The following is an 11,439-nucleotide window of genomic DNA, read 5'->3' as shown; positions in this document are numbered from 1 at the left end:
GTTTTTATGAGAAATGTTAGATCGCATGATGTCAATAAAATTAGACAATGTTCGGGCGCTCTTTTTGGAACCTATGGATTTTGAGCAAATGCCTTGTAATTTTAAAACAAACAAACAGTTACAGGAAACTTTGTGACAATTTTAAAAAACTTGGCCTCTTTACTAAATTATTGATATTATTGATTGAATAGATTTTTATTATATATTTTTAAACGTTGCTATGACTTGTAAATACAAAAAAATGGATTTTAAGTTATTATATTGTGAGCTAGACTTAATATTAAGTCTACATTTTTTGTTATTGTACAGTATATTGATCTTACTATTGGTAATTTGGTCAGTTATAAGTTGCTTTATTGTTTATTATGGGACATAAACCATTTATTATCATTGACGGTCACTTCTTTGAATTTAAGAACGATAGGCTAGTTTTTATCTGATCTGAAATGATCTTCGTAATTGGTTTTTGAATGGCCTTATTTATCTGTGTAGTTATAGTAAGCATTCTCCTACAGTACAGTATTGAAGATACTCTTTTGTTTATTCCAACTATGTGGATCACATACGAAATAGATCAGGTGATTCATTAATATACTCCAATAGTTCGACTTCTGTGCTGGGATAATGATAAGAAGCAGATTTCATCCATTGCTGTGTGTTGGTTTCCTATACTAATATGGCTTCTTACTTGTCAATACGTACAAAAAATGGTAATCTTTCGGTTGTTTTTAACGTCTGTGGCAAACTGGGATGTTGGGCTGTACAGTGGTATATATATATATACCGCCTACGTACCCGAACCCCATAGCTTTGGTTTGGGATTCAAACCCAGACCTCCAGTTTTTGACAAATCTTGTTCCTTAAGGTTGATGCACATATTTCTAAAAGATTGCATGAATGTGATTTGGGAGAGGGTTATTTTGTTTCTTTTGCTACTAATCGTTCTCCCAATATATGTTTAATACATCTTAGCCGACTCAACCTGTATAAATCCTTAAAAGATGTACAAAACACAATGCGTGTAAAATTATTTTAAATTATCTGAGAAATCTTCAAAATTATTCTACTATTCACATAAGCTAAGATAGATGAATTGGAATTTTTAGCAACTGTAATCTTGAAAACTAAATTATTTTGCTTATAATTTGAACTAGTGGTTCATCAATACTTTCAATGATTTACAATAGTGTGGAAATTTCCCTTATGGGCACAAGAAATGGGGAAAAAGTCGTTTTACACAGTCAATTATGGTTTTTGAAAATGCTCTTTTCAAGAGTAAAGACACGATATAAAATATCCAATTCTAATATTTTATCCTACTTGCTAGAATCAGATACTGAAAAGAACAAAATATTTCCTTTCATCAGTAGTTTAATTGATACTTTTTATGGATGGAAAAGTCTTTACTGTTATCAATGGATGTAATGCTCGTCAGACTAGAAGTTTTTAAATATTTAAAACGGTATTTTACAATGAATACCAATGATATACTATCGGAGTGACTATTGAAAAATACCTAAACATTATCGGAACAGCCTTTTCTGACAATAGAACTCACCCATTAATTTTTTGTGAACACAAGAACTTAAGGGCTGCCGGAGGATTAGATAGCGTACAAATTGCGATAGCGCTTCAATTATTGTACATACCTATTACTAACAAGCAATTTAAGTTTCAAGGTATCGGGTATTAAATAATCATTATGTATAGGAATCACATCAAGTTTATCAATGCCGTTTGCTTTTTTTAAGGAAAAGTACAATCGTTTTTTCAACCAAATATTTAATTGAGGATAATTTTTATGTAAATACCGACTATTCATGTTTTACGAGAAACCCGTTCAGCTAATTCAAATAAACGTCTAAAGTTAAAAACACAATAGTAAATTTGTCATAAATAGTCATTTTAAAGATAGTTAAGCTCAACAATTTGATTCAATAAAAAAGCATATCACACAGTTACAATATTTGAAAATAATTGTTGCATTAAATACCGTCAAGGATTTGTTCAAAAACATTACCAGTTTAAGAGTTCTGTATTAAAATTGTTAATTATAATTTAAGATGCAATATGTAAATTAGGTTTACGTTTAAAATTAATTAGCTTATTATCATCATAAGAAACCATTGGATATCAAGGTGTGATTAAATATACTTACCGATTGTATTCCATATTTTTCTTTGCCACGTTAAGAGATAATAATTGCTTTTCAAGTATGGACATCAGCAATTACACCAAATACTCCTGAGAGAATGCATTTCGTTAAATAAATGAAGGAAGATACCACTCCATTCTAAAACAAATATGAAAATGGAATTATATTTCAAATTCAGATTGATTATCTTAAAATATTTTATAAATATATATTAACATTTTTAAAACATATTATGTAAATCTTTAATACTTTCATTGTTTTATTAAAGTTTTTCAAACTGTTTATTTAATTTATATCAATTATAAAAAAATACATCTTTTTATTGCTTTCGTTTTTGACGTGACAACGTCTTAAATTAGGTTGCGGCTCGGAGTCACTCATGAAAAAGTGTAAACGCCCGGTAACGTTACGATGCCCGTCCAGTGGGTCCGCCGCACGGGATCCGCACGGGAATAAAAGCAGATAACTGTGGGTCCGCCGCACGGGATAAAGCAGATAACTATGTTTTATTCGTGAAAATGTGGAGTGCTTAGATTCGTCATTTACAACAACTACAACAATAAAGGTAAATAATTGTACACTGATATTTCATTATCGTAAACTATGATTGATTGATTAATTGTTAGATTGACACAAAAGTTGAGAAACTGAGTTTATAGGTTATGTCATACTATTGACAAATGTTGATAGTGTTAAGTAAATATTAGTTTTAAATCTCTCTGCAATCAATCTTAATTCAGTCGATTGAGAAGAAACAGCGCGTATTGCTAGTCAAAACATTTAAAATATAATAAATTATAACCTCTAACCTGTCATAACAGTGCGACCAAACAAACGAACTAAACCGACCAATCACCACGCGCGGAGTTAGAATTTAACTGTGTTTAGCAAGAATTTCAAATTCCAATTTTAGTAAATGTTTTATTCAACTTTACCATTTACAATAAAAAATTTTAATTAATTTCAAATTATGTACAATGTTTTAGTAAACAAAATATATTTCTATAGTTAAAATTTGTGCAATTCTTATTTTCATTCAATTCCTTGTTCCTATTGTGCAATTTAATAATATTCGTAATCAATAAATATTCTACCGAGAAAAAAGACGTTGTCACGTAAAAATCTTCGCCCGTAAAACCGACTTTACAGGCAACCATAATTTTTTATGAATAGATTTCCAAACTGCCTCGACACATGTTGTGGAGTTTTAACTTTGGGTCATTTTTTCCTTGTCCTAGGACAAATATATTTCATTACATAGTTGTGGTTTTTCGGTTCATATTTTTCTGTTTGCCGCCTCTAGTTGAAAAGCGTTAGAAAACTTAACTTTTCATGTGTTTGATTTAATTTTCAATACATTCCTTTGTTTTAATATTTATAAATTTGATAGCGATAAATAACTTAAGTATTATGGAATATGTAGCCATTTCTTATAATACTGACGGAAATTTTTGTGCTAAATAGAAGTTTTTTGGATGATGGTTGTAATGATGTAAACTAATATAAGAATATAACTATAAGCAAGAATACTGTAACGCGATCTAATACCAATCGCGTACAGTATAGTCAAACTACTTTATGCATTAAACACAGTATTTGATTAAAACCATTAAGAATAATATTGCTATGTGTAATTTGGTGCATAAACTAATTAAAAGTGTTAAAAAAACTATTATTTTTATCACTTGTATATAAATGGATGATGTGTTTCAGCATTGGAGTTAAATACTAAAATGAGTAACCCACGAGGAACAATGGCAAATATTAAAACTTTTCATTACTTGTTTTTCAGTTGAAAGTAAAACAGTGGAATATTCATAACATTTTGCATGAACATTTCTTAATAAAACACATATTTACTGTTTTTACTTCGTTGGTATATATTTATATTACTGGTTTGCTTTTGTTACGTGGAGATGTTATATATTGTTGCTGTTTGTTCAAAGTATATTTTTGTTAAATAGTTTTTAAGTTTGTTATATGTTATTGTTATTTATTTAAAGTTTATTGTTGTTGATTGGAAATAATGTTTTATATTATTGTTATTAATTCCTAGATGTTTATAAAAAATTTTATAAACATTTAATAAACATTTAATGTTAATTATTGATACGAAATAGTTAAAAATTGGTTTTGTTTATTTATAAATCTATCAATGATTTATACAGTCTAGGTGGATGGAAACTAATATAAATGAAGTTTGGTGAATAAATTGAATTAAGGTAGTAGAAAGTAGAAGTTTATAGGAGAATTAAATTAGGGAGCACTATTGTAGATCCTGGTATGTATTTGGGATATTAATAATTTCAGTGTTCATTATGTCAGATTAGTGCTGTTGATAATATTAAGATTAATGTTTGTTAATGCTGTAAATGTAACGAATTCCAAAAGACTGGCCAATGAACAGTTTGTTGAACAATAATAATGATTTCTCATCCCGCACGCGCTTGCCGGTAAATGATCTGCCGGTCCTAACATCTGAGTTAAATGAGAGTTTCACCGTCTCACAGTCGAAAAGAAGAAGAAAAAGAAGTAAAAACAAAAATGAAGAAGAATATAAACATGCCACAGGAACAAGTCATTGCACCGGAACCCACAAGAAAACTATATGTATTCTCGGACAGTCACGGAAAGGATTTATGTCAGCACCTTGAAGGATTTGTGTGTAATAACTACACGGTGTTTGTTTGTTCTAACCCTAGCGCTCAATCTAATCATATATTGAGAAATGCCAAGGAAATGTCAAGTGAAATGACAGAAACAGATATAGGTGTAATATTTGTAGGAACAAATGATGTATCATCTTGTACACACCACGCAATAATCGTCCTGAAAAACAGTTACCAAAACTTATAACCCAATTTGTCCAAACAAAACAAACACACGCAATGGATTATAGTGCCGATCACTTCCATAGACACGATCTACATTGGAGGAACTATCTAAACTATCAAATAAATTCTCATAAATAGTAAACTTAAAAAACTCTATGGTAACTTGGGTTGTCGATATAAAAGACTTTGGAAGAAGATTTTTTACCAACCACGGACTCCATCTTAATAAATACGGAAAAATTGAAATAAGCAGAAGAATTTCGAACTGTGCACTGCAAAATACAAAAGTAAACTCTATCAACACAGTCAGAACCAAGAGATATAGCCACTTCGCAGCCTATAAATGAGTCTCTTCCTGTCCTACGAGAAATACCCAAATTATCTAACCGGGTCACTAACAGGCATGATGTCCTCGACGCCTGCCTCAGCTCCTCTGAGGATGGACAATGGAACAACTCTTCCTTCTCCACCAGTATCCATGCAACAGTATGACACCTACTCTGATGCCCTCAAGAACCACCTGCAACAGTTAGTCATGCGGCTGCGACGGAGCCGTCTGCAATTTCAACTGCAAGTGATGTTTCTGAAAAGAAACTTTGAAAATCAGCGCACTTCACATCTTCAATCATTGAGTACTCAATGCGTATGCCTACCTGATCCAGATGGAGTTTTGCAACACCAACACCAATTCAAAGAAACATTTTTTAGTAAACGTAAAAGAGCCTTTAACACATATAAAGGATTGTCATCGCCCCTGCAAACTGTCCTCAAGCTCGGGAATTTTAACTATCGTACACCAAAATGCGCAATCAGCAACTAATAAACTCCAGGAGCTGGAGTTACTCTGTGACGAGCTCAAACCGGATAATTCTGCTTTTGTCCGAACACGGTTTTAATGACAAAAATATTGATCTCTTTGTTTATAGAAAACTACACACTTGCCAATAGTCTTAATAGGACCCACTTTAAAGGAGGCGGCGTTGCTGTTTTTGTCAAAAACCATGTTTTGAATTTAAAAAGTTGGATGCTACTCAAGTGGAGGAAAAGGTATTTGAGCTCTCGGGTATTTCTGTTAGTCCTCAGTAATGGTCGCTCAATCTCGGTTTATGTGGTTTATAGATCTCCAGAAAGCTCGGAAAGCAAATTCTTTGAATATCTTGAGAATTTTCTAGTAGAGTTAACATCAAAAAATCGACAATTTCTGATAGCTGGAGATTTCAATATTAACGTATTGAATCGGGGTTGTAGCAAAACCAGAAAGTTCCGAGATTTACTGGCTAGCTTCAATCTGGGATGGTTGGTGAATTCCACCTACGAGAGGTGTTTGGGTGGTTCTCAGACAGCTATAGATAACGTTGTACCGACATACCCGGGACGTTTCGTGTCCGTTGTAGCCACTGCCATATCTGACCATGATGCGCAATTAATCAAAATCAGTCAACAGGTTTAAAAAAACAACAAGACGTCACTATATATACGAAGAGATACACGTCCTTCTAATATTAACCTGTTAAACAAACGGTTGAATCGAGAACTTTGGCAATTCAAAAAAACCCAAAACTCGTCGGAAATGTTTGATTATTTAAATGATTGCTTCATTTACAATCTAAATGTATACTGTCCATTAAAAAAAAATTAATTATAAAGAGAAAAGAAAAACTAATTGGATTACTCCAGGAATAATTGTTTCTAGAAATAATTTACGGTTGTATTGGGAACAATCAAAACTATCAACAAGTGTAGAATTCAAAAATTTTGTAAAAAAGTATAAATTAATTTATCGAAAGGTTATTAAAGCGGCCAAAGCCTATGAATTTAATAAAGCAATTAAGGTAACAAAAAATGTACAAAAAAACCGCTTGGGGTATAATTAATAAGCACAAAACTAAGGCACCCAATAAACCTATAGAAATTGAAATCAATCGGGAAATTATTAAGGACCATTCAGGTGTGGCAAACATTTTTAATGACTTTTTTTTCTAATGTTTCAAATCAAAATCTTAGCTGTTCTTTTGAAACGAGTCAAACACCAAGTCCCGTCATGTCAATGGCGTTAACTCCTGTAACAGAGGAGGAAGTGGCTGGCGTGATGCGTTCTCTAAGGGTGTCGAAGTCAACTGACGTAAATGTGCGTGTCGACATGGCTTTTCAAGCAATGTTACATGCCTCTGCTGAAACCACTGACAATGATAATCAATACATCTTTCCAAGAAGGCATGTTTCCTTCGGCACTGAAAAGAGCTGTATGAATTCCAATTTTTAAGAAACATGATCCGTTGAAAGTAAATAATTATCGGCCAATCTCAATCCTACCAGTGCTAAGTAAGGTTTTTGAAGAACTTTTTCTTAAGTAGGATGCTAAATTTTTTTGAGAAAAATAATATATTATCTCCAAATCAGTTTGGCTTTAGGCGAGGTAAATCCACAATCGATGCAATCACGCACTTAATTGAGCTGATTGCTGATAGCTTGGACAAGAAAAACAGTAACGCTCAGCGTTTTCCTTGACTTGACTAAGGCTTTCGATTGTGTGGATCACGACCATTCTACTCAACAAATTGCACAGTAACGGTATTAGAGGTTTGCCGCTAAAGTGGCTTCAGTCATACCTCTCCGATAGAAAACAACAAGTATCAGTTCAAAATTCATTTTCACGTACAACCAGTCTTAGATATGGGGTTCCCTCAGGGATCCATCCTCGGACCAGTTTTGTTCCTGGTGTACGTAAACAATTTGAATTCAAAGATTCATAAAGGACACATAGTCCAATATGCAGATGACACGACTCTCTCTTTCACATGCAAGTCAAAATTTCAAGTTGAAAATTCAAGCTTACGAAGAATTAAATGTATGTACACAATACTTTGAAAACATAAACTTGAAACTTAATTGTTCGAAAACAAATTACATGGTTTTTGGTGGAAGCACTGCACCATTTCAGTACAGACCTACTGTGATGTTGGACGACAAGGTCCTGGATGAAGTTGACTGTACGAAACTCCTGGGAATATACCTCGATAGAGGGTTTGACTTGGAGGAACCATGTGGACAGTATTTGTGCGAAACTATCAAGTAATATTTATCTCTTGAGAGGTCTTGCCGAATACTGTTCAGATCAAATAATGAAAATTGCATATTACGGTTTGGTCCCACCCACATTTATCCTACGGTATTATATTGTGGGGTGGCTGTTCAAATGGCGACTTCCACAGACTTTTTTGTCTTACAGAAGAGAGCTATTAGAATTATTGCTAAATTAAACTTTAGAGAGTCGTGTAGAAATTCATTTAGGGAGCTCAAAATACTAACATTGCCATGTTTTTTATATACTGGAGACTACTGTACATTGTCGGTTTAAGAGCCAAATGGTTCGAGGTCGTGACATTCACAACTACGATACGAGGTATCGAGAAAATATCAGACCTGCTCAGCATAGATTGAGAAGATACGAGCAACTTCCTTCTCAAGCCGGCATAAAGTTTTCTAAATGGGCTCCCTGAAGAAATAAAATCAATAAATGATCTAAATCGGTTCAAAATTACATTGCGACACTTTTTAGTGTCTCATTCTTTTTATACAGTTGGTGAATTCATGGACCATCTCACTAGCTCCAATGTGCGGTAGTACAGGGGCGCTGACATCCAAAGTTATTTTTTATTATATATTAATTTTACTGCTTGACAACTTTTATTTGTTAACTAAAATCGATATTGTTTACAATATTTTAAAAATTAAAATCGTTAGCATAAGACATTTCATTATTTTAATGAATATACAATTATTATTATGTGACGCATGCTATGCAATGTTAAAATTGTTTCTGGCAGTAAAGTATATAGTATTGTATATTGTATTGTATTGTATTGTATTGGATAATGTAATGCCCATGTATGTAAATCAAATTTTGTGAATAAAGCATTTTTGAACTTTGAACAGTTGAGAATAAATGTTAAAACTCTTATAAATCAATATGAAAACACACACACACACACATGGTGTGTGTGTGTGTGTATATATATATGCTCCGCCGGGAGTCGAACCCGGATCTCTCACTTGCCGGGTGAATGTGCTACCATAATCGCAAGTACTTTTTGCGATTCAATGTTTATTGAAATTAAATAAGGCAATAGCCATTTATACAATTTAATGTAAATAAAAGTCGTTTGACAGGTATTTGGTCTTCCGATCATATGTTAGTTTGCTTATTTAAACGCATATGTGACAGATACGGCCAAATACAAAATAATTGAATCGGATAAAGTAAGCGCTCTGTGGTGTAATGGTAGCACATTCACCCGATAAGTGAGAGATCCGGGTTCGACTCCCGGCGGAGCAAGTACTTTTTGCGATTCAATGTTTATTGAAATATATATATATATATATATATATATATATTATATATATAATTACAATTTATATATATTGTAATTTCACGTGAATATTATTGTACTGACGTAAAGAACACTAATAATTCTAGTAAATTTTATCCCATGCAATAAGTATTACACAATAAACTGTTTAGATTTTGGGGATACATATATATATATATACCATTACTGTTTTTGGCCCTGATTTCGATACCGACAAAAAAGTACATGCAAAATTCCTAGATGTAACTTAATTATTATTATGATTTATGATCGTTTAACTAAAACGCGTAAAAATTCAATTATATGTAGAAAAACTGTTATAACCTTGTGGAAATATGCATCGTGAATAAAGGAAATTATGTACAAAAGAATGTCCAGAGACTTATATGGTGCCTTGTGATACCACTTTGTGATTACTTACACTTTGGATGTCGAAGTGGAGCATTTTGGCTGACGTAGCTGGGTAACATAGTAGCTATGGTCCAGAAACCCCAGTTGTTACACAGGTGACAAAACATTAGAGCCCACACTGGAAACAGACGTAGCCACAGCCCTCCAGGGGGTCGACATTGACTGTAGATAAGATTAATTAACAGTTTAAAATTACAATACACAACATATAGTATCAGAGTGTGAATATTTCAGAAAATACCTATGAAAATACCATATATACTTACTATCTAAGCTTACGGATCTTAACTCCGGAAATATTAACATGATTTTAGGCATTTTCCTTCATTATGTATTATATATTATATATTGCGTATATATATTATAGAAAAAATAGAACATAAAGTTTTAAGGTTAGGCACCTATAATCTTTTTCAGGTGCAAAAAAAACTTAAGACACAACGTTTATGCAAACACAAAGGCAACAAAAAGGAATGAACTCGCTAGTGTTAACCGTTAAAACGGAACAAGTTGCAAACCAAAATATGCAAGCATGTAGCTTAGGATTCACGGCGGCTCTACTACACACAATACATCGTCATAAAAAAGGCGCACTGCACACACCACTCTGTAGACAATCAGATCAGATGAAAGACCGCATGATTTGTTTTTGCATTAACCTTATTCTTAAATTCTTTTGACACTCGAGGAAAAGTGTCAGTCCTCTAAAAGTGATGCTCTATTTTACAACATGTAACGATGGCAAATATTCAGACCCTAATGTCCTTCAAGTGTTTCGACTGATCTAGTGATTTAGTTATTAAAAATGTTTAATAATAAGTTCGAAAAAGTATCCATCTGTAAGACGGATAGGCATCGCGTATATACACTCCTCGAAACCCCTTTCATAATTGTATTCCTCCATTGATGTTTAACGTAGTAAAATTGTCCAACCCCAATTTTAAACACTACTGTGACATTGACATTACGATGTATGTTTTATACCAAGGACAAAACATGCTGCACCGTTTCCTTACTAATTAAGACTCGAACGCTCCAAATTTTCCACAGTAAGATTTTACAAAGAGTAATGTGATCTTTTAGGTACTTTTCGGCTTAGTTTTGTGTTTAAACTTACGCTGCTATTTTCCGAGTTGTTGATGAGGGTGGATTTTATATATTTACGCTCGTGATCACTGATGGAAGGGTGGGAGTCCGGAGAGTTGGCGCCTACAAACAGCCAGACCACAGACCACAATACACCGCACAGTCCAGTACAGTAGAAGATACTGGGCCAGCCCCACGGACTGGCGGCCAGGTACCCAGCTACAAAACATGGTTATCATTGTACCAAACTGAGCTCCTGCAAATAATGAGAAATTGTTACAATAATTTTTTACATAATTAGATAGATTTTACAGTGGTCTCGAACTCAGCCAAGCACGAGACAAAATCGTAAATATATGAATCTAACTACGTTATCATTAAATATTGAAATCGTGTTTTCATGTGGAATTTACTCATTTCATTATCAAGAGGTGAGGGAATTCTTTTTGTAATTGGATTCACGAAGCAATTCTCTCCTGATGACTTTTGAAATTTCTAATTTTATGCGCGCAAGGGTTATTTTGTTCGTGTAAATTATACCTCGAGTGGAATGGTTGGATATGCCTTATTGCCCCAATCAAAA

General features: G+C 33.2%; 1 protein-coding gene across 1 annotated transcript; it reads right to left on the bottom strand.

Moving 5' to 3' along the window:
• Positions 1 to 9,857: 9,857 nt before the first annotated feature.
• On the bottom strand, positions 9,858 to 11,075 carry LOC124374486 (vesicular glutamate transporter 3-like; the record flags this gene model as incomplete). Its single annotated transcript, XM_046832693.1, has 2 exons — positions 9,858 to 9,932; positions 10,888 to 11,075. Coding segments are annotated over 2 exons (263 nt in total), but the record flags the coding sequence as incomplete, so codon positions are not given.
• Positions 11,076 to 11,439: the final 364 nt, after the last annotated feature.

Source organism: Homalodisca vitripennis, unplaced genomic scaffold (assembly GCF_021130785.1).
Source record: "Homalodisca vitripennis isolate AUS2020 unplaced genomic scaffold, UT_GWSS_2.1 ScUCBcl_8702;HRSCAF=16918, whole genome shotgun sequence".
Taxonomy (NCBI): domain Eukaryota; kingdom Metazoa; phylum Arthropoda; class Insecta; order Hemiptera; family Cicadellidae; genus Homalodisca; species Homalodisca vitripennis.
Note: the sequence above shows the minus strand (reverse complement) of the source record. Positions and strands in the feature narration are given on the sequence as shown.